General features: G+C 42.6%; 1 protein-coding gene across 6 annotated transcripts in view; it reads right to left on the reverse strand.

Moving 5' to 3' along the window:
• STX2 (syntaxin 2) overlaps positions 1-24,642 on the reverse strand; it is a 76,517-nt gene that overhangs the window by 27,091 nt on the left and 24,784 nt on the right. For 2 of the 6 annotated variants that reach the window (XM_070386336.1, XM_070386335.1), the window contains exons 4-9: positions 23,153-23,227; positions 18,868-18,941; positions 18,074-18,182; positions 16,322-16,395; positions 16,067-16,204; positions 13,219-13,329 (exon numbers count right to left, since the gene is read on the reverse strand). In XM_070386336.1, the coding sequence (XP_070242437.1) occupies positions 13,219-13,329; positions 16,067-16,204; positions 16,322-16,395; positions 18,074-18,182; positions 18,868-18,941; positions 23,153-23,227 (581 nt within the window). Of the gene's footprint in view, positions 1-5,869; positions 8,097-11,234; positions 11,359-13,218; positions 13,330-16,066; positions 16,205-16,321; positions 16,396-18,073; positions 18,183-18,867; positions 18,942-23,152; positions 23,228-24,642 lie in introns of those variants that run through there. The other 4 variants (XM_070386340.1, XM_070386339.1, XM_070386337.1 and 1 more) reach the window with 3 other exon arrangements.

Raw genomic sequence — 24,642 nt, forward strand, 5'->3', positions numbered from 1 at the left:
GCTTACAAGCAATGGTCATAGACTATCAATAGATTATCAATCCCCTCTGTAGCTGGGAGATGGATAATTATCACGGCTCTGCCCAGACTATCATGGTTCTGCTGACTCCTTGGGGGACCTCCCCCAGGTATCACGGGGGTAAAAAGATGAGTAGGATGTGCTGCAGTGAGGAGACTGGGATGTACACCCCACAGCCCCACTCCCCAGTCCCCCTGCATGTGTCCCTAGGCCTTGGGGTTTATCCTTAAATCAGTTCATTCATTCTTCCACAATGCAAATATAAAGTCAAGTGTGGCAAATCATAGAAAAAGAAATGCATTAACTGTTCTGTGAATTCAGAGAATTAAGTGTAACCTAGGGCTTCCCAGGCGGCCCTATTGGTAAAGAACCCACCTGCCAATGCAAGAGACGTCAGAGATGTGGGTTCAATCCCTGGGTTCAGAAGGTCCCCTGGAGGAGGACACAGCAACCCACTCCAGTATTCTCGCCTGAAGAACCCCATGGACAGAGGAGCCTGGCGGGCTTTGGTCTATAGGGTCACAAAGAGCTGGACATGACTGAAGGGACTTAGCCTAGCCTAGTGCAACCTGTGTGGGTGCCAGGGCCCTCGTGGAAGATGCTCCTCATGAACCAGGCAGAATAAAAAGGAATACCAATCTTTAGTCATGCTTCTAGAAAAAGATTTCAGGCATTTCATTCATAAACCATAACAATCTTGTTGAATTACTTGTTAAATCTACTGTTTATTCTGGAAGAGTTTCAGATTTGGAGACATTGTGGCTATTCCTGTGAGCATCTTCTTTCCTTCTGAACCCAATTCTCCACGCTTAGAAACCTCTCACTGACTCCCCACCCCAGCCCACCTCCTCTGGAAAATATCCTTTCTGTTACAGAAAAAACAGAATTGAGTGAACAGCCTTTGGCACATACCAGCCAAACAGTCAGAGAAGGCAATGGCACCCCACTCCAGTACTCTTGCCTGGAAAATCCCATGGACAGAGGAGCCTGGTAGGCTGCAGTCCATGGGGTCGCTAAGAGTCAGACACGACTGAGCGACTTCACTTTCACTTTTCACTTTCATGCATTGGAGAAGGAAATGGCAACCCACTCCAGTGTTCTTGCCTGGAGAATCCCAGGGACAAGGGAGCCTGGTAGGCTGCCGTCTGTGGGGTCGCACAGAGTCGGACACGACTGAAGCGACTTAGCAGCAGCAGCAGCAGCAGCCAAACAGCCCTGGAAGAATTATGCAATCTTGGTTAGTACTACTACTAACACACACTTGTAGCTGGACTTGTCCATCATAAAGCTAATTACTCTGACTCCATTTAGATTATACACCGCACCTGGCATCCTTCTCCCCCTACCCTCTCTTGTAGCATTCTGCATTTCAGAAAGTCACGGGCTGATAACTTCAGGGATACCAGACCCGGCTGCTGAGTTGCCCGATGCTAGCTGTGGTTGTTTTGAAATCTTGAAAAAGAAAAAAAAAAAAATGCAAAACCTTCATGAGGATATAAAAACCTCTCCCTATTCCCCAGAGAGGGGGACACAGTTCTTGAGGCGCCAGCCTGCTGTGTTCTCCCCCTTGCCTGGCAAAAAGAAAAAAGCCACTCATATTTCCTCCAAATGCTGTCTCCATATTTCTATTCGGCATCGGTGGACAGGGAGTCACGATTTTGGCAGCCTTCCTAGCACCCAGCTTCCAGAAATTGTCAGTCCCTCTTTCTTGGTTTACTCTCCCGTTCAACTACTGCAGCAGCCTCTGGGTCTGTTTTCTACCTTGTTTCTTCACCAGTTTCACCCTAGTTTTCCTTCCCATGGAATGTGCTAGAATCAGCTCAGCACGCAAGCCCCTCCCCCTCTCTTCCTGTCTCTTCCCTTCTCTCCACCCATTGCCCTGACTCTGTTCTGCATCATGAAAAAATGACAACCCAACAGGAAGGCACATCCTCTTAGAGGTGGAGGAAGTGGGCAAATTCTCCCCTGTGGGTGGCATGGTGGGTGGTCTGACTGCTGCAAGCACTCACTTTTTGGCGGATTGTGTCTGTTCATGAAAAGTGCCCAGTCTGAACAGCCCCGGAGATGCCCACAGCTGCAGGGATCATCCCAATTCCACACGTCACGGTCCCAGGAACTGGACAGGGAAATTCTGCTGTGAGGTTAGATCTGCGGGAGACCTCTCCCCAAAAAGAGGATGTCTGCATGGCTGATGTTACCTCTGCGGAGATGTTGCCCAAAATACTCTGCTCACTACTCTGCTTTGCAATCTGACTACCGGAGGAAGGACTTCTGACGAGCATCAAGTGGGTGTGCGTGAAGCATGTCACCATATTTTGAACAAAGCAGCTGTGGCCACAGGAAGCTGTTCACTGTGGAACACTGGTCTCCTGAGGACAGAAACCTCTTAGCAGTTGCCCTTCAACCAAAGCATCAGAGCCACCCCCAGTTTCCTGGGTCCTGTGGCAAGCACTTCTATTTATTTATCCAGGGATCTCCAGTTTATATCAGACACAGCTTTCTGATAAAAACATCCCTACTAACGGACATTTCTCCAAGGAAGACATACAGATGGCCAACAGGCACATGAAAGATGCTCAATGTCACTAATTATTAGAGAAATGCAAATCAAAACCACAGCAAAGTATCACCTCACACCAGTCAAAATGGCTATCATTGAAGTCTACAAATGAAAAATGCTGGATGAGGTGTGGGGAAAAGGGAACCCTCCTACACTGTTGGTGCAGCCACTGTGGAGAACAGCATGCAGGTTCCTCAAAAAACTAAAAATGGAATTACCATATGATTCTGCAATCCCACTCCTGGGCATATTATCCAGAGAAAACTTTAATTCAAAATGATACAGGCACCCCTATGTTCACAGCAATAGCCAAGATGTGGAAACAAGCTAAGTATTCATGGACAGAAGACTGGATAAAGATGTGGTACTGGCATACAATCGAAGACTGCTGCTGCTGCTAAGTCGCTTCAGTCGTGTCCGACTCTGTGCGACCCCACAGACAGCAGCCCACCAGGCTCCCCCGTCCCTGGGATTCTCCAGGCAAGAACACTGGAGTGGGTTGCCATTTCCTTCTCCAATGCATGAAAGTGAAAAGTGAAAGGAAGTCGCTCAGTCGTGTCCGACTCCTAGCGACCCCATGGACTGCAGCCCACCAGGCTCCTCCGTCCATGGGACTTTCCAGGCAAGCGTACTGGAGTGGGTGCCACTGCCTTCTCCGACAATGGAAGATACTCAGCCCTTAAAAAGAATGAAATACTGTCATTTGCAGAAACATGGATGCAACTAGAGATTATCTTACAAAGTAAGTCAGACAAATACAGTATGACATCACTTACATGTGGAATCTGAAATATGACACCAACAATCCACAAAACAGAAACAGACTCACATAGAGAGACTTGTGGCGGCCAAGGCGGAGGGTCTGGGGAAGGAGGGACTGCAAGCATGGGGTCAGCAGATGCAAACTAGTGTATATAAGATGGATAAACAACAAGGTCCTGCTGTGCGGCACAGGCAACTACAGTCAATATCCTTGAGAAACCATAATGTGAAAGAATATTTTTTAAAAAATGTATATATGTGCATATACTAAGTCACTTTGCTGTACAGCAGAAACTAATGGAACATCATACATCAACTATGTGTCAGTTAAAAATACATATTGCCTGCCACTCTAGTAAACAATGAATGTTGCCCACAGTCGTCATCAGCCACTCAGCCTGAGGGGACTCGGATGGAGAAAAGCAGGATACTGGCCCTAGATAGTTAAGGTGCATATTAAAGGAATAATTTCACTGAGCCCCGACTCTTTCATCTTCCCATCCCTAGAAAATCACTAAGATCATTGACATGTCTGGTTTTGTAATGAGCATTAACCTTTCAGCATTGGACTACATGTTTTTTAGCAAAAACTCATATACATCCTGGCTGCTCCCCGACCTCTTTGGAGCAGTCCCTCAGAGCGATCTAAGAGGCTGTACCCAGCTTACATCCTCGGTAAAGCCACCAAATAAAACATCATTCTCAACTTTCAGGTCGTGTGCTTTTTTTTTTTTTTTGCAGTCGACATAAGTCCCAGGCTTGCAGGCTGAACCTACTAACGCACGGCCCTGCCCTTGATCATGCCACCTTTTTCTGGAACTTACCCCCTTCCCACAACCGGACCTGTAACCATCTTCCTGGTTTAGGCATCTGCTCATTCAGGAGATGTGAGTCAGAAGATGACAACTGATGTTGCCTCAAAGGAAAACAAAATGGCTCGCTGTCCATACGGCACTCTCTCTGGAAACACGGGCACATCTTCACCCTGACTGCGGCTAGGACATGGGATGCCTCTACAGAGCTCCTGCTGCACTGAAACCCCAAAATGTGCTGTCTCATCCACACCGAACACTGGATCTTAACAAAGGCGGGAACCAGGGTTGGATGAGGTCAAGACTGTGTCCTGTGCGTACCGTGTTGGTTTCACACTTTAAAACCAAGCAAAGCCCCAGGCTTTGCTCAGCTGCCCTCCAGAGGCTGGTTCTGGACTTGTTTCCCTCTGGAGTCGATTCTTCTCACTGATGTTCTCCTTCGTGTAGGGGAGGGGGAGGAGGGGGAGATGGGTGGGGGGTGTGCTGCTGTGTTCACTGAAATAGTAACCTAGAAAGAGGGGGCGGGGGGGGACACATGGCTGGGGAGGCCTCAGCTGTCACAGGGGGTCCTTGCCAAGCACACGAGTCATTGCCATGAGAAGATGCAGACTGACTCCTGGCCTTCCCCCCTACCCTTACCCAGGCCCCCCTGATCTCCGTGGAGCCCCAGGCCCCAACCCACAACTGGGACAAAATCCCTGGGCAACCCTGACCCCTGAGCCCCCCAGGGTCCCTCCTGTGACCCAGGCTCTTCCAACCCAAGCCCCGTGACCTGCGGGCCCCACCATTTAAACTCTTGAAAGGATGTGAGCTTAGATTTATTGAAGAAATTAACTAAAACTGTTGGAAGAGGTCCTGGAAAGGATGCGACTGCTCATTGACCCACAAGGTGGCCCCCGGGCATCGGAGGCCCAGCAACCCAGCCCTGTCCTTGGATGTCTGCTCTGCCCACCCCCCAGCACCCCCATGTCCACTGTGGGAGCCGTTTCAAGGACACCCCTTGACAGAGCTGGTGTGGAGACCTTGGAGCAGCGTGGGTGTCCGAACCTCAGGAAGATCTCTCTCTCAACTCGAAGGTGCAGCGGGCAGGTGGGTGGTGATCGTGCCCTGTGGAACCCCAGACAAACCTCTGAGGGAAGTTGGGGGGCTGCCTCCTCCTCAGCCTCCCTGGGAAACTCCCCAGGGTGTGAACCTAAGAAACTCAGGCGATAAACTTCATAGTCTTTAAAAAATATAAACCAAGGCACTAAATTACTAAGTGTGCTTGTCAAGACTGCAGGTTGAAAGGAAAGAAAGAGAGAAGGTTAGAGGTAATACACGAGTGGGGGTGGAGAGGTGTCCAACCTTCATGAACTGATGTTCTCCAGAACTAGCTTATTTTTCTTTCTATTACATGCCAGATTTTGAACACCACTTTCCCACATGATTAGAATTCAGTAAGGATTATGGATTAGGGAAATTCCAGTTAATAAGAAAGTGGAGGGGGGTGCCCTGTTAATAACTATCAATGCAAACATGTCCAATTGGCAGAAGCATGCAAAGCCAAATTCCCTAAATTAGCATCTGTTGTCAACAGCAAGAAACCAGGTGGGTTTCTTAATATGTGACAGCCAAACCACAGAAGTTGGTAACACCAAATAATCAAAAACTTACCAAAAACACCTAAAATTATTAACTTACATTGTATCATTACACATAATAACAGCCACAGGTAATATTCTTTTAACAATTTATTTATGGATATGCAATAAAATATCTCCCCCCAAATCTTTCCAGAAATGAACAAGGCAGAAAGTAAAATATTTCTTTTTTGGGTTCTCTTGAGTTTTTTTTGTTTTTTTTTAATGTAAACATGACATTTCAAGAAATGATTTAAAAAGTAACAAGTGAACCTGTATATGTATTTTTAAAAATCCGATGTCAAATAGGTACATGAGGCTTAGACATACAAAATGGGTTACCTGGTGAACAACTTAAACACCTTAAGTAGAAATCAAGAAGCGGTTTCATAACTTAGATTCAGTAGGTGTTTCAAATCCAGGAAGAATGTCTTGAAGAGATACAAGAGGAATTGCTATGAGGAGTGGGGGCTAAAAAGACTTCACTTGAAGCGACAGCGGGACACGTGGGGAGCATGAAGTGTCTCCACGCGTGCACATCATCATATGGACAACGGCTGTACAAAAGTCACCCTGACACAAGCATGATCTCTGGAATCATATGGACAATGGATGTACAAAAGTCACCCTGACACAAGCATGATCTCTGCATAGTTAAATTCCCTCAGGACAAGTCATGCCATCAACATAAGCAGCACCAGGGAGCCTGTCCCACTGACGGGCTAAAGATTTAAGAAACATGTATGATGGAGCCAGAAGACTCCTAAAGGAATCCTGACTGCACAGTGATGACCAGCAAGAAAATAAAATGCACACATACAGACTTGACTCTGAGCTAAGCAGTCAGATGTATAAAGTATGAACGCGTGAAATTCGTAACTGTATTCAAGAGGGAGCACAGCTTCTAAACGGTTCTGTAATTCACACTTACAGCTTGCAATCAGGCGTGTCTATATATTAGTTTTCAAGCCAGACAATGTTAAATTACAGTCACGAGCTTACACAATCACATACAGAAGTAACAAGAGATAACTATATTTTTAATATCCTTCACATATTCATTTAAAGTTTTACTTGCTATCATATAGATGCCCATTTGCTAGTAAGATTTCGCACATTTTACAGTCTAAATATAAAGCATATTATAATTTTAAAAAATTAAGAAGTAATACAAATGTTAATTACAGATTCCTGTAAACTTTGAGAATTAACTTTTAAAGTTCAGCAGAATAGTAAGTATGTAACAAGAACATTCAGGTGATCTGTACATGTAAGAATGACTTAATGTCTGGGAATGATCCCCTTGAGTTTAAAATTTGATTTTATCACCACCTTAAATTCAGACATTATTAGTGTGAACAGGGAAACACAAACCTTATTTTGTAAAGAATGAAAGCAGAGACCATTGTCTTTACATTGCAGTAACTAATTTATTATCTTGGGTAATGGAACAGGTAGAGAGGAAGCTGAGTACAATAATCGAGCTTTTCCTGGAGGGTACTGGGCAGATTTGAACCTTATAAATCAATTTCAACAGAAGGAACTAGAAAGGCTTTTTGGGGTACTTCGCAACCAATGTTTTCTATGCCGATGGCAAACTGTGTAAACAACTGTGCAAAGATGGCTCTGATATCATGACGTTTCTTTCCTACTTCTTTTAAAAGGCAATAGTTAATACATAAAATTGGAGTAAATTAAGATGTTAATATATTAAACAATTAATTTATAAACATTTAAACTTATAGATATCTTACAAAACAGCTCTGTGATAATAAAAATAATTTTTGCAAACATAAACAGACATGAGTGAAACATAGTACAAAAACGTCTCTTAATGAGCATGTTAGCTGGGAGAGGGAAGAAAGTCTCAGACCTGAAATCTACTAACTTCATAACATAAGATATTCCTAATTCACATACATATTTTTAACACTGAAATATATAAAAAAAAATTGAAAATTTCAATGATTCCTTATTTTAAGGCCATTGAAACAAGTCTCACATTGTTAAATGTTTGTGCTGTGTTATTTAGAGTCCAAGGATGTCTGGGTTAACACATCACATCCATTCTGTTTTTTCCACTGAACAATACATTCTGTTGTGCTCTCTCCTTGAATTCACTAATAAAATATCAGCACTCAATGCCACATGTCACAATGTCTAGGATTCATTCATGAAATGGGAGGATGCTGATTTGCTGCAGATGTGGTCTGACTCCAAGGACAAATGGCTCTTGGGATACGGTTGCTATGACAATGTTGTTGCTAGGATAATTCCAAGGATCACAAGCAAAATAACTACACAGATAATAATGAACATCATTTTCTGCAAGATAAAGAAAAACATTTATTAATTTGCAAGATAGCAAAGGAAAGAAATCAATGATGTCATTTCCTAACAAAATTCTTTTGGAATTTGAGATGGTTTAAAATCCATCATCAAGAAAGAACCCCTACAGGTCATAGAAAAGGGAGGAGTGGGGAAGGGAAGTTCCAGAGGCACAGCACAAAGTTACAGACACATATACATTAAATTAAGTGAATTTAGTAATTTAAAATACATATTATTAAAACAATAACCATTGACTCCTGGAGGTAAAACACAATGTCTACTTGACACTATGTGGGTTCTTAACGAACACTTTCTATTGATCACAGTAAAATCCCAACTATTGTTTCTTGGATGCATTGTACATCTTATCATTTTAAATGGATTTATTTCTCATTTGCTGAAAAAAATCTTATTTATGCTTTTTTTTTTTACATTGAGGTAAGACGCATGTAAAAAATCAACACACCATTAACTCAGTCTTCTATTGCATCCTTGGCTCAGAGGAAGGCAACACAACATTTAACTTTTTGCTTCCAGTTAACAAGCATCCTTGCACAGGATGCTTGAAAAGCTAAACAACCTCTGGCTTGAGAAATCTAGTCTCTCTAGGAATACCATCTATGGGAGAAGGTGAGGAATTCACAAAGATGAGAGGCATATCACACCGCCTGACTTCGAGTTCTCTTGGTAAACAGCAGAGATGTGTCATTTTAAATCACGGTTACCAAACACATGGCACACTTTCACCTGAGAAATCACACCTGCCGAAACTGGTCAGTGCCGAGAACGCCATCAGTCACTGCATGATATATGAAGGCAAGCATGGCCAGGCCCCTCAGGAAACTTCCCTGTCAATTACTCAGAACCTAGGGACCACTGCCTGCAGGACATCACACCCTCAAATTTCAGGTCACTTATTAATATTATGCACATTTCCTGGAAAGCAAGGCCTTGGTCCCAACCATCCTGGCATCTCCTCGTGTGTCTTCCTGCAAGCCTCTCTCAACATCTTTCTAGACACACCTTTTCCTTCTGGTCTATCACACCTTCCTTCCCATCAGCACCACGCTTCAGCTCCAGAAACTGCTCCATATGCCCGTTACCCTCAGCCACCAGGCGGCTCTGCATCTCGCTGCCATCCAGGCATCTGCCAGGTCTCTGGGTACCATACATGGGTGTGTGCTTGCACATCTGGCTTTTGGAAATGCCTCCTGAATCCTACCATGACTGGGTTCCTGCACCCTTAATACCACAGATGGAACGACCATTCTCGTCCAACATCCTGCTCACAGCTCCAGTCAAATGCCTGGACTTCTCCTTGGTGGCCCATGCACACCCCGAGTCAAGCTGCCTCCTACTACACCTAAATCACGGCCACGTGCCCTCTCAGCCATGTCCTCGGATAGAAAGCCAGGCATCTGGCCCTTGCTGCAAGGTTACGGGGACCAAGATTCCCTCCACATGGTGCCTACAGGCCCAGAGAAGGCTGTGCTGAACTACTTGCCGAAAGAATAAATTAGTTTTTCAAAAGCATAGTTAAAGACACCAAGCACTGCATTTGTATTAAAAAAAAAAAAAAAATTGTTGGTAAGCACTCTGATGTGTTTTGTGTTCACACGTGCTTAAAGGCATGAAGGTACAGCAGCCCCCCAGGCCCAGGGCACAGAGCAAGCCTGGGGCTCCCCAGAACCACGCTGGGAGGAGCCTGCCCTCGTTCAACGGCATCGTCACAGCATCTGATCTCAGATTCTGTTTATCTTTAGCGGAAACACATCCAACTAACCATATGATGGCCACTAGGAAAAGCTAAGAAAATGCAGAGTTTATACACAGTTCATAAAGAATTCTAAAAATAGTTTTTAAATACATTATTATTAGTGAAGGACAATCACATGTATCTTTAGTTCAGCAAAGGTAACAGGAAAGCATGGAGAGATACATAAACGTCCTGCCTGATGAAAAGAGTGCTCAGAGCTCCTTCTGCCTCCTGAAAAAAATGGCTTGCTAACAAACTCAACATCCTGGAGCTTCCGAGTGCAAGCCCATGCTTCCGTGAATGTCAGGAGCCTCACCTGCCAACTGCGTGCTCAGCGCAGAGATGCTTACACCAAGAAAACCTCTTCTTTAATACAGCACTAAGTGTTTATCAAGCCAGCAGCTGCTCTCACAATAAAATAATTAATTCATCAAGGACTAGTTGTCACAATCTAGATACAATAAATTCCAATGATTATGCCAAACAAACATTTAAAAATAAACAATTAGTATGTCCAACTCTGAGAAACCAGACAGCATGCTAGCTTAAGAGTTGAAAGAAGGATGATTCCAAATGCATAAAGAGACGAAAAGCACAAATCTCCCAAAGTTTGCTGAAAGGTGACACTCATGCAGTGAATAAAAATAAAGGTGCTATAAATAAATAATATCTTTTGAGTATCTTTTGTATTCCAAACCCTTTAAATTGAGAATATCTTTTGAGTATTTTTTGTATTCCAAACCCATTAAATTGAGAATTAACAGCCATGCTACTCAGTATAAGTTTTCATTTTAATGTGGACACATTTAAAACAAGCTCAATGATGCCAGTGGAAACAAGTGAGACAAAGTCTCTTGGTTCCACTGAGTGTTCTTCACAGCTTTCGTCCCATTCCCTCTAATTCCATAGTAAAATGGTGAGCAAATAAATACAGCTCACAAAGCACGTTCAGTTGTTGCACTTATTCTAAGAATTAAAACTTATGAGACAAATTATTAAATGTTAGTTTTTTCATTGAGAATTAATCCTCATTACTAAAGTTATTCCACTAAAGAAGGGCTTCAATAAGGAGGAAGCATCTTCCTGGATCAAAAACAAAAGCCTGAAGAGTCAGGAGCTGTTGCCACCCCTACTATCACATCTAAACAAATCCAGAGGTTTCAGAAAACAGCAGGAAGACAACCCTGGTTTAGAAATGGACAGCAACCCAGCAAATGCTTATTCTCAGCACACGATGACTAGAGACCTGAATTCAGAAGTCAGGCAAACACTCCGCTGGCAGGCTTTTGTTACTTTCCAGTATTTCTGGATTGGGCGAGCACCACTATTAGCTAATTGGGCGAGTGGGTAAGCAGATTAGTTGATTAGTTACTTACTGCCGTGCTGGCAGAGACATGCATGCTGCCGTTATCCACATCATCACTTGCCAACTGATAAACCAATAATTAGAGCAATCACAGCCAACAGAACCAGTGACACAGCCACAATTATCCACTTTTTCTGTCAAAGAAAAGCAAGCTGATTATATCATGGTTAATTCCACATTGCCGTATTAGAAGATATCATTCATTTAAAAATCAAATAATCCATTGGAATGTGTTTTAAAATCTAAATTATGGGCCATCGATTAACTGTTTGACAATTTTCAAAGTTGTCCAAAAGAGGGATTTTTAATTTAATGAGGTCAGACTATTTGGAGATATACTATTATAGAACTTGAAATATTAGGTTTTATCAATGAGAAAGCACATGACCACATTCTTTTGATAAGTTTCTAATGAACTGAGACATACAGCTGATTTATTTTTTCATGTATAGAGAGCTGTGTGGCCAGGTCAGTGAATGAGGAAATCAGTGACCTAAGCCCCTACACTTTTCTTCTTGTTTGTTTGCGATTGGCAGGTAAGTCCTTCACTTAACTGTCACCCCAAATAAAACAGATCATTCCACTAGCGTCATCCAGTCTCTCAGGGGTTAACCGGCTGCCCTGGGAATGGAACCAGGACACCACGAGAGGGGACGGCCAACATCTCAAGGACCACACACCCAACAGCAGAGTTAGAGATGAACAAGCTGTGGGTGGTTTCAGATGTCAGGCCTTGAGTTGGAGAAGTTGTGATGAATTTCGAAATGAGCCTCAGGTTCTGACCAGTGGCCACTCCAGGTAATATACTGACCCAGCCACCTGCTAGAGCGAGGCCTTCTCTGCCAGATCAGGATGAGATGGGAATGTCTCATGGAAACGTTCACTGACCTGCTGTTCAGGTCATGGAGAAAGGATGGGACCTGTCCTTTTTTAGTGACTGCTTTAAAGTGTAAGTCCGTTCTGTGCCTGAACCAGAGCACGTCACACCCGGACCTCACCACCTCACTTTAGTTTAAGGCTCAATATTTCAAAATCTGGTAACACAGAATAATGTAAGAAACCATGTCTTACATCTCAAAGATAATTAATACACAGATATTCCGAAGAGAAAGCAGGGTGAGATGCTCTGCAGGCTGACATGAAAGCCCTGATGTGCCTCATATTTGAGAACATCTATGGACCATTGTCACAGGTGAATCTGACTCTTCGTTTTTCCTGAACATTCTGAAACTCCCTCTTTACTAGGCCTTTATGACATCGCATGGAAATCTCCCGACAGGCACCGAGAAAGGCCTCTGCCAGGAGGAGGGAGGGGGACAGGCACTGAAGTGGGGGTCTGGGGCCCTGTGTCGCTCTCGTCTACACTGGGGAGAAAGAAACCAACAAGTGGTGGGCCAGGTCCCATGGAGAGACACACAGTTCTCCAGTCCCTGAATCAGAACTGAACTCTGTAGCTTTGCTGTTTCCTTAGAAAGCTTTCACTATGAAGATACTAAAACTCCTCTACAAAGCTTCATGGGGAGTGCTACATAACATCTGAGGTCCATGGTCAAGCAATTCTCTTTCCTCCAATCCAAAGGATTAGCAAATAACCTAACGAATAAAGTGTTCACTGCATAAATTGTGTAACCAATGATTTTTAGGAGAATTTCCAGTCCCATGAGTTTTATATGTCCCTCCAAATAATGACCCAAGAAACAGAGAACTGTGGAACTGAAACCCATTCAACCAAGGAAAGGGAGGTGGGGCCAACTTTGGCAACCCTAAGTAAGGGTTATCATTACTTAGAACTGACAGGGTTCACCGTCAACATAACTTATCTGATACACTTCAAACGTTTCAGCAAAAAGAATTACTTCAGTTTTCAAATGCAAGATTAATGTAAGACGTTTTTATTTCCCGGAATACATTTAAAGTAGGCTTGCATCAGTGTATGACCACGCGAAACCAAATCCAGAGGAAAACGTACTTCAACTCTGAAAGACCAAACTCACCCTTCTTGCTTTGCTTTGATATTTAATAGCTTTCTTCGTTTCTTCTTTTGCATGTTCTACATAGTCTGCAGCATTCATAACATTTTTTTCTATGTTGTTGATCATTTCACCCTTAAAACGAAAAGTTTCAAACTTAGAGGACACTTTCAAATGACCTAACTGTGCCTCTTAAGACAGTCACAGAGCAGCAGTAAAGTTTCCACAGGAACGTAATGTGCATGGAATGGACACTGAAGTATTTTTCACATTTACAAAAAGATGAGACCATTATAAATGTGCCAATATGAAAAGTAATCAAATTCCAACTTACATTACAAAAAGAACTAAAAGGGATGGGCAACAATGCTGACAATTAAAGGCATATCAAGTAGGCTTTGAGATGTGCTTTAATATAGGAACACTCTCTTAAAATGGGCACAGTGAGTGAGAGGCAGCTGGCTTTAGGCTAAGCTAACACTTACTATTACGCACAAACATACGACGTCCCAAGAGTGACCTCTTTTCTAATGGGTAGACAATATTTGTCATTTCTTTAAAATACCAGTAAACTAGGAATAGCTTATGTCTCCCATTAAATTGACTAGATTAATGAGCAAAAAAATGTAAAGAGAGGTGAACCCATTGAAGCATCAGGGGAGAAAAGCACATTACCTGGTTTTCTGTCCACCAGCAGACATAATCTGCAGCAGTGAATAGTAAAGCATTGGAAAGTGACGCAGAGTTAACTTACTCATTCACACATTTCAACATACTAGCCAGTTTCAACTAAACATATTTTGAATTAGATGAGTCAATACAATGCAATACTAACAGACTTCTGAAAGGAAACAATGCAACGAAGCTAAGAATACATTGACATATCGATTTTTCTAGTAGAGATTAACACATCTGGCATAGAACAATCCTAAAAGTCCAAGGTACTCTAAAATCTTTAGATTTTAGACTGAGCGACTTCACTTTCACTTTTCACTTTCATGCATTGGAGAAGGAAATGGCAACCCACTCCAGTGTTCTTGCCTGGAGAATCCCAGGGACGGGGAGCCTGGTAGGCTGCCGTCTATGGGGTCGCACAGAGTCGGACACGACTGAAGTGACTTAGCAGTAGCAACAGTAGCAGTAATGACAAAAATACTCAGATTGGTCTAACTGTCTCACTGGTCTCCTTCATGAAAACAAAAGCTGGCAGTAGCCAGACTACCAGTTCTCCTTTTCGGGACCATGAGTGGCAACGGGCGCCCCCAAATCAGAAAGGAGTGAACCTGCCCCATCCCCACCCCAACTGCAAATTCACGGCACCTCAGCTCCGCACACATTTTTATGGCAAAGTTCCTCAAGCTAAATCTTCCAAAGGCTGCTGGCGATATGGAGGATGAATCTGGTACCCAGATGGACTTCCCAGTGCTCCTTACATAACCCAGGAAACCAGCAAACAGGCCCATCAGAGGACCACTCCTGCCACAACAGATCCTGAATGCAATCTCCATGGGAGGGAGGACATGACTGTGATGTGAATCCCAAGATGCTCTGGTACGAAGGCTTTGCCTTCACAGGGCAGTCAGCTGGACTCAATGGCCCATCGACCCATGAGTGACCAAGTGTGAGCCTCACACACTTGAAAAGTCTCAGAGGACATTATTCACCATCACAAGAGGCGGGCAAGCACCCCCACACACCTAACTGGAACCACTGGCTTTATTTTACACTGAATTTTATGTTCTTTTTTTGTGTATGTGTGTGTTCTTTTTTTCTGTTTTTAATTGGAGGAAAACTGCTTAACAATGATGCTTTGGTTTCTGCCGTACAACAATGTGATAATCAGTCATAATTTTATATATATGCGTGTGTGTGTGTGTATCCCCTCCCTCTTGAGTAAATTTTATCTTCTTAAAAAACTGCATTAACTTCTGCAGTCCCTCATAAGGGTCTCCTCATACCTGCCCCCTTCTGCTTGTGGTACTGAACACTGTAGTAAGTATAAGCTTCTATTTATGTCACAGTCTGTCCCCTCTGGTGCTTATTCTTTTATATATTTCTCCAAATTGTTACTCTAATATCTGCTCCTTGTAGAAAACTTGAAAATATATTTTAGAGAAGAAAACGAAAATTCCCATAGTCCCACTGTTGCTATACTGCTTGGAATATTTCTTTCCTTCTGTGAGTACTGTTTCATGTAGCTGACTTTATGCCACACACACTATATACAGGAGTATAAGGGCGTATGCTCCATATATATTTACATTTATACATAGAAGTGTATATACACATATGAAGTGACATGAAGTGTTAAGCTGCTCAGTCATGTCTGACTCTTTGCAACCCCATGGACTGCAGCCCACCTCTGCAGGCTCCTCTGTTCATGGAATTCTCCAGGCAAGAATACTGGAGTGGGTAGCCATTCTTTTCTCCTGGAGATCTTCCTGACCCAGGGAGCAAATCGGAGTCTCCTGCATTGCAGGCAGACTGTTTACCATCTGAGCCAACAGGGAAGCCCCATATATATATATACACACATACACATGTACATATAAGGTTTAATATTGCCCTCATGTCAACTTAAATTCCAACACGTACATTTACACATTTCATTCAAAATCTTCCATGAACAAAGTTTATGTTGTCTACCTATGGTTGCTTATCCTATGGACACACCATATCTTAAATCAGTCCTCTACTGTTGAAGATTTAACGTGCTTCGAGCATTTGAGCCTTACATGGCAGTAACGGTATAATCAGTTTTTGAATTACAAGACTGGATCCAGAATAATGGCTTTCCCAATAGATTGGAGTCAAATATCAGATTTTACAAACCATAGCTCTGTTTCAGAGAAGCAAAGATGCATGCGATTACCTGAGTCTCGACGAACATGGCCATGTCCATGAACATCTCATGTAGCTCACGGATGCTTGTCTCCAGCTTCATGATGTCTTTATGACGGGACTCAATTTCATTGAGAGCCTGTCTAGTAATTTGTGAATCTGATATAATCTTTGAAAAACAAAAACAGAGGAGAAATACTGATGAACTTAAGATCTTTCTAGAGGTTAAAGAAAAAAAATCTGTATAAATACAAACACACAGGCCACACAGCCGCCCAGCACTCACATCTGACGTGAAGATGGAGGGATTCCCACTTTCCAGCATCTCTTCCAGCTCATCATCGGTGGTAGTTTTTCCAGCTAAAATATCAACACGGGAAAACTTCACTCAGTATGCAGCAGTATTTTTAAATTACCTTTGCATCCATAAGTTAGCAGGTAAAATCTGAGTTGCTAACATTTTAACCAGTGTTTTTCTAACTTTTCCAATATATTTTTTTGGCAAGTGTTAATGATGAGAGAAATTAACATAAGCCCTTTAGAAGTAGGAAGAACTGGAAAACATTCATGAAAAACTTTGTAACTGGAATGACTAATAAACATCCAAGTTTAGTATGGATGAGAAACAACTATAAAAAGAAAATTGATAGATACAAATTTTTGGCATATCAGTTTTCCTAAAAGTTTAACTGGCTTATAGGACAGGAGGGTAAGCTAGACTTAGCATATGTTAACTGGAATAATAAAGATTGTATAACTGGAATCAGAGGCTCTAATACTTTCTGTATTTTGGTTATTAATATATTTTCTTGAGTTAAATGTATTAATGCTTCATATGAACAAGTTCACAGGATTTTGGAAAAACCCAATTGATAATTCCTATTTTCACACTCTGTGCCACAAAGACAAAATTAAATGAATAAACATCATAATAATTAAAATATAATTTAATGTGAACATTCACAGCAGTATTATTCATAATTATCAAAAGTAGAAACCACCCAAATGTCCATCACCTGATGATGTATAAACATGTTAATGTGGTCCATCCACACAACGGAACCTGATCCAACCATAAAAAGAGATGTAATACTGATGTTTGCTGCAGTATGGCTGAACCTTGAAAACCCTGTGCCAAATGAAAGGGCCAGTCACAAGAGACCATATATTGTATGACTCCATTCATATGGATGCCCAGATGGGCAAATTCATAGACAGAAGAGTAAACTGGTGGGTGCCTAGGGCTCTGGGGATGGACGTACCTGACAACGGGTGCCGAGTTCCCTTTTGGAGGGATTAAAATGGTCTGAAATTGATTGTGCTAATGTACATACTAAAGACTACCGGACTATACACTTTGAGCACCTGTTTACATGGTATGTCAATTACATGTCAACAAAGTCAAAATGTCACTGAATGAGGTTCAAGTTCACAGCTGCTCCCTTCTCTCCAAGCCCACGGGAGATGCAGAGCAGTCCTGGTGGACAGTGCACCCACCCGAGGCTTGTGTCGCAGCTGAGGGACCCTGATCTTTCACAGCGGGGAGTAAGCAAGCCTGCCTGACCTTTGTTCAGCAAGCAAACAGCCTTCTGCCCAGAGGAAAACCTGAGTTCCATCCTCCAAGGCTGCATAGACAAACATCCTAGGAAGAAAGTCTGGAGCAAAAGGGCAGGAAGTGTCTGCTCACCAGACATGCGGAATCATGAGAACCATGGAGACTGTGCCCTGAGATGGGGCAGGAAGTGGTACGGGCACAAAAATTACATGAGGACGGCTGGAAGCTTTCCAGATCCGATCATCACTTTACAGGTAACGGTCATCAGAAAGTAATTTAAAGTCCACTCACTCAGAATCTGAAGGATGTAAGTAAGTAATAGGTTGATTGATTCAATGAAAGGGAAGCTATGAAAGGGCTTTACACTTTACAATACTGATAAAAACAGGGATGAAATTACTTTTTTGATGGTACATACTTTCATGTCAGACTTTAAGGGAAAAAAACACGTTTTTAACAAAAACAGCATGCTCACTGACTCACTTATTTCTAGCTGACGCTGTATACGGCCTTTGCTTCGCTCCCGAAATAGAGTCTGTGCTTCGTTATATTCTGTCATGACTTCCACAAACTTTCGAGATAGCACTGAATGCTGTTACCATAGAAAAAAAATAGACCAATATATAATGGTCATTTCTTCTACTAAAAGAGAAGGCTTTTCACTCACATATAAAAACATTACATTCTATAAATTCAAACTAACATGCTTCGTCCGTCAAATGGGAAATAAGAATAATAGCAGCTTACTGTACACTGTATAACAGAATCTATGCTAAGAACTTTACATGCTTTGTCTTATTTGATTTTCACAGTAACCCTCCTGTACTGTTACTGTCCCCCACTCTACAGAAGGGATGAAAACCATCACTACGAGAAGTCAATTAGCAACTAGTGTCAGGCTGACTGGGGTCAGGCTGGCACTCAAGCAAGGTGTCCCCATAGTCTGAATCCATAATCTTCATTTGTCAAGTAGAGATAAGTGGACTAAATTCCACTTTGCTGTAGCATCAGCCTCTAAAAGATGAGGAGTTCATCATGAACACTAAAATGACTCAGATAATTCTCTGCTCTTCAGAAGAGATTTCTGCTGATGGGCTGAAGAGACTTTTTTTCTTCATCATCTAGAAAGGGAATCTATAAATACTGTCTTTATGCAGAAATGCTGTGAGCATTAATGTGACAGTAAGGATGTAATTATTCTGAATTTTCAAGAAGGAAGTAAAAAGACTTCTTAGTCTTCAACATTGCTTCACACTAGAAAAGGCTGATCATCAAACCTGGGTTCTTCGTATCCGAAGCTCCACAGAAGTTCGGTTTCCACCCTCATCCTGATCAAAACTCTGTTCAATAGCTAGAAGCAAAGAGGAAGAAGTTACATTTTAATCTTAAAAAAAAATGAAAGGTTTTCAAGCCTAAACTCAAACGTATTTTATCTTTTCAACTCCTAATAAATGTGTGAGTTTTGGTAAGCATCAGTTGTTGATAATGTCACAAAATAAAACCAGATGTTACAGCTTCACATTTCAAAGCAGATAACCTGAATTTGATTCAGTTTGGAGAACTTAACTGTCCATCCACAGGAAACAGAGAGCATAGTGGAACCTGTTGAGTGAAATTAAAGGGGTAAAATCAGTGAAACTCTGCAACAGGGCAACTTCTGATGAACTAATGTCCTGGTTTCTCCAACCAAGAGGGAAACATGCTGGGGGTGGGGAAAGATGGAAGAACCTGACCTGAAAAAAAGCCTTAAGTGACATAACAACCAGTCATAGTGCATGGTGACATAACAACCAGTCATAGTGCATGGTGACATAACAACCAGTCATAGTGCATGGTGACATAACAACCAGTCATAGTGCATGGTGACATAACAACCAGTCATAACAACCAGTCATAGTGCATGGTGACATAACAACCAGTCATAGTGCATGGTGACATAACAACCAGTCATAGTGCATGGTGACATAACAACCAGTCATAGTGTATGGTGACATAACAACCAGTCATAGTGCATGGTGACATAACAACCAGTCATAGTGCATGGTGACATAACAACCAGTCATAGTGCATGGTGACATAACAACCAGTCATAGTGCATGGTGACATAACAACCAGTCATAGTGCATGGTGACATAACAACCAGTCATAGTGCATGGTGACATAACAACCAGTCATAGTGCATGGTGACATAACAACCAGTCATAGTGCATGGTGACATAACAACCAGTCATAGTGCATGGTGACATAACAACCAGTCATAGTGCATGGTGACATAACAACCAGTCATAGTGCATGGTGACATAACAACCAGTCATAGTGCATGGTGACATAACAACCAGTCATAGTGCATGGTGACATAACAACCAGTCATAGTGCATGGTGACATAACAACCAGTCATAGTGCATGGTGACATAACAACCAGTCATAGTGCATGGTGACATAACAACCAGTCATAGTGCATGGTGACATAACAACCAGTCATAGTGCATGGTGACATAACAACCAGTCATAGTGCATGGTGACATAACAACCAGTCATAGTGCATGGTGACATAACAACCAGTCATAGTGCATGGTGACATAACAACCAGTCATAGTGCATGGTGACATAACAACCAGTCATAGTGCATGGTGACATAACAACCAGTCATAGTGCATGGTGACATAACAACCAGTCATAGTGCATGGTGACATAACAACCAGTCATAGTGCATGGTGACATAACAACCAGTCATAGTGCATGGTGACATAACAACCAGTCATAGTGCATGGTGACATAACAACCAGTCATAGTGCATGGTGACATAACAACCAGTCATAGTGCATGGTGACATAACAACCAGTCATAGTGCATGGTGACATAACAACCAGTCATAGTGCATGGTGACATAACAACCAGTCATAGTGTATGGTGACATAACAACCAGTCATAGTGCATGGTGACATAACAACCAGTCATAGTGTATGGTGACATAACAACCAGTCATAGTGCATGGTGACATAACAACCAGTCATAGTGCATGGTGACATAACAACCAGTCATAGTGCATGGTGACATAACAACCAGTCATAGTGCATGGTGACATAACAACCAGTCATAGTGTATGGTGACATAACAACCAGTCATAGTGCATGGTGACATAACAACCAGTCATAGTGTATGGTGACATAACAACCAGTCATAGTGCATGGTGACATAACAACCAGTCATAGTGCATGGTGACATAACAACCAGTCATAGTGCATGGTGACATAACAACCAGTCCAGTCATAGTGCATGGTGACATAACAACCAGTCATAGTGCATGGTGACATAACAACCAGTCATAGTGCATGGTGACATAACAACCAGTCATAGTGCATGGTGACATAACAACCAGTCATAGTGTATGGTGACATAACAACCAGTCATAGTGCATGGTGACATAACAACCAGTCATAGTGCATGGTGACATAACAACCAGTCATAGTGCATGGTGACATAACAACCAGTCATAGTGCATGGTGACATAACAACCAGTCATAGTGCATGGTGACATAACAACCAGTCATAGTGCATGGTGACATAACAACCAGTCATAGTGCATGGTGCAGTCATAGTGCATGGTGACATAACAACCAGTCATAGTGCATGGTGACATAACAACCAGTCATAGTGCATGGTGACATAACAACCAGTCATAGTGCATGGTGACATAACAACCAGTCATAGTGCATGGTGACATAACAACCAGTCATAGTGCATGGTGACATAACAACCAGTCATAGTGCATGGTGACATAACAACCAGTCATAGTGCATGGTGACATAACAACCAGTCATAGTGCATGGTGACATAACAACCAGTCATAGTGCATGGTGACATAACAACCAGTCATAGTGCATGGTGACATAACAACCAGTCATAGTGCATGGTGACATAACAACCAGTCATAGTGCATGGTGACATAACAGTCCAGTCATAGTGCATGGTGACATAACAACCAGTCATAGTGCATGGTGACATAACAACCAGTCATAGTGCATGGTGACATAACAACCAGTCATAGTGCATGGTGACATAACAACCAGTCATAGTGCATGGTGACATAACAACCAGTCATAGTGCATGGTGACATAACAACCAGTCATAGTGCATGGTGACATAACAACCAGTCATAGTGCATGGTGACATAACAACCAGTCATAGTGCATGGTGACATAACAACCAGTCATAGTGCATGGTGACATAACAACCAGTCATAGTGCATGGTGACATAACAACCAGTCATAGTGCATGGTGACATAACAACCAGTCATAGTGCATGGTGACATAACAACCAGTCATAGTGCATGGTGACATAACAACCAGTCATAGTGCATGGTGACATAACAACCAGTCATAGTGCATGGTGACATAACAACCAGTCATAGTGCATGGTCCAAACAAGAAAGTGGAGTCGCTCAGTCGTGTCCAACTCTTTGTGACCCCATGGACTGTATCCTACCAGGCTCCTCCGTCCACGGGATTTTCCAAGCAAGAGTACTGGAGTGGATAGCCATTTCCTTCTCCAGGGGATCTTCCCAACCCAGGGATCGAACCCAGGTCTCCCGCATTGTAGACAGACGCTTTACCGTCTGAGCCACCAGGGAAGTCAAACCAAGTCTGGTCCAAACAAGAAAGCCAATTTAAATAAACTGTTGAAGAAAAATTAAAAGATCACTGGGGAAGTGTGAATTCTGACTAGATAGTTTGTAATAAATAATAACAACTAAGGTGACTTAGATATATATATAAGAGCATTGTAGTTGTGTTTGGGGGAGGGGATCCTTGTTTTAGAAATGCACACTGAAAACTATATGCTGATGAAGTCCTAGATATCTGCCATTGACTGTGAAACCAGTGGGGTGGGGTGGGGGCCACTGAGACCTGCAGAGCTGATGAGTGTGGACCCTAGGCTTGAGGTGGTAACCCCTTCCCCCCATGTATGTCTGAAATTTTCCATAATAAAGGTTCCCTTTGATCTTCAGATATGTTCTTGATTTGTATGTTATTTTGTAAAAATTAAACACACTGTGTCTTTCTACCACATCAAGAACCACCACATCTGTTTAAGTCCCGCAGGGAGGCCGTGGGCATTATCAGCTGAGCCGAACTGTAGGAAAGGCTCACAGGACCTCACCAGCTACCTGACCATTCAAGAAGAACCTGGCAATTCATGTTGAAGGCTACTTACCTTCTCAAGTATCTACAATTTAGCCCCAAGTGTCATAACAATATAAGAGATAAACAGTTTATAAGCAAGTGCTCACTCCTGTGGAACCTCACTCCAAAATCTAAGCATTAATAGCCCTTAGCTCTAGCTCCTCATGTGTGATCCTTACAGCTGGTAGCTTAATAATTCTAGAATAGTGAGGAACTTAAGCAAGGGTCACTATTCCAAGTACATACAAACGATTTATTTTACAGTGGTCAGAATCTTAACTTTGAAAATGTAAAAGAATAAAAACTTATAAAGAAGAAAATAATAATACCCACATGCCCACCATCAATGATTATATGTAATTAAAGCTTTAACTCACACTTCAACTTAGTCCGTATTTTATTAGCAGTTTTCTTGATTTCTTTGTTCAGATCTTCAAGCTCTTCCTTTATTTCTATAAATTAGAAATAAAAAAGACATGTGAGTTACAATATCCAACATCAATAATGTCCAACAAATGTAAACGGACAATATTCTTGGTAAATATTCAAGTTTGTTGGGTTTTTCTTTAGAGAAACTGTTGATCGCACCAGTGGTTCTCAGAGGGTGAGTCCTGGACCAGCAGCTTCAGTATCAGGTGAGTGTTTAGCAGAAATGCAAGTTCCTGGGCCCCATCCCTGACCTCCCCATAGGACCCGTCACTGGATGGGCACAGGAATGTGACTGAAGCCCCCCAGGTGATGCTGGTGCACACCCAAGTTTGAGGACAGCTGGTTTATACCAATCAACTGATGAAACAGTGCCCTGAATCCACTGCTAACATCCAGACCTGAAAAAAGAAAGCAGAAATGTAACCATATTCTTGTGGGGAGGGGGAGCCTGCCACGTGTCTGCTTTCTTTCCTGCTATCCTAATCAAAGCAGGCTCCAGGCGGGAGTGTGGATTCCTGCACTGGGGGAACAACCCCAGAGGCCCCACCACTGCATGTGGGGAAGAAACGTCGAGGAAGGTGTCCAAGAGGAAGAGTGCATGAGCAGGAGGGTCTGCCCTGCTGAGGACACAGAGTCAGGGGAGCAAGCATTCCAAAGCATGGCTCACCTCTCTAGAAAGGAAAGCCCCTGGGTTGGGGGGGGGCATTCAGGACGGAATCACTGGACCTTCCTGCCAACACAGGCATGCAGGGGCTCAAGCACTAATTAGAGAAATAAAAGAGGCATAACTGTACTTAGCCCTTCAAGCTACAGAAGCAGGCCATGAGGTTATACTTGATAAAGGCAGGATTTCAATACACAGAAAAGAAGGCAAAGATGGGAAACATCCTTATCCAGTGGACTAGGTCATTCCAATCAGTTCTCCTGCTGAGAACAATCAGAAGAGTTGGACAAAACATTTTTTAAAAATCTGCTTAAAGGTATCATAAACCTACAAAAGCAGAAAAAGAAGAAGATTCAAAAGAAGGAAACCCAGAGATGTGAGCCCAGCGAATGGAGCGGCTTGACACTGAGGCAGCCAAGGCTTTGAGCAGCTGAGAAAATGCTGACCTGATACAAGGCCATGCCCCGGGACAAAGGGGAGCCAGGTCCAGAATGCTGGCGCCCCCAGCTGTCCATCAGAAATGTTCAAAAATCATCTCTCAAAAAAAAAAAAACAAAAACTATCCTAGGACTCACACTGTGGCCCCGAGCCTTCAGATACAAAGCCCAGGGCTCAACCAAAAACAACTAGCAAGACCAAGAAAATAAACCCCAGGAAAACAACAGAGCTGTCTAAACAGAGTTATGAGACACAGACCTTCAAATAAGCATGTTCAAAGAGGTAAAAACAAGGTTGAGGGTTTTGTCGGGAAAACAGGACAGGAGAAGAAGGAGC

Source organism: Bos mutus, chromosome 17, assembly GCF_027580195.1.
Source record: "Bos mutus isolate GX-2022 chromosome 17, NWIPB_WYAK_1.1, whole genome shotgun sequence".
Taxonomy (NCBI): domain Eukaryota; kingdom Metazoa; phylum Chordata; class Mammalia; order Artiodactyla; family Bovidae; genus Bos; species Bos mutus.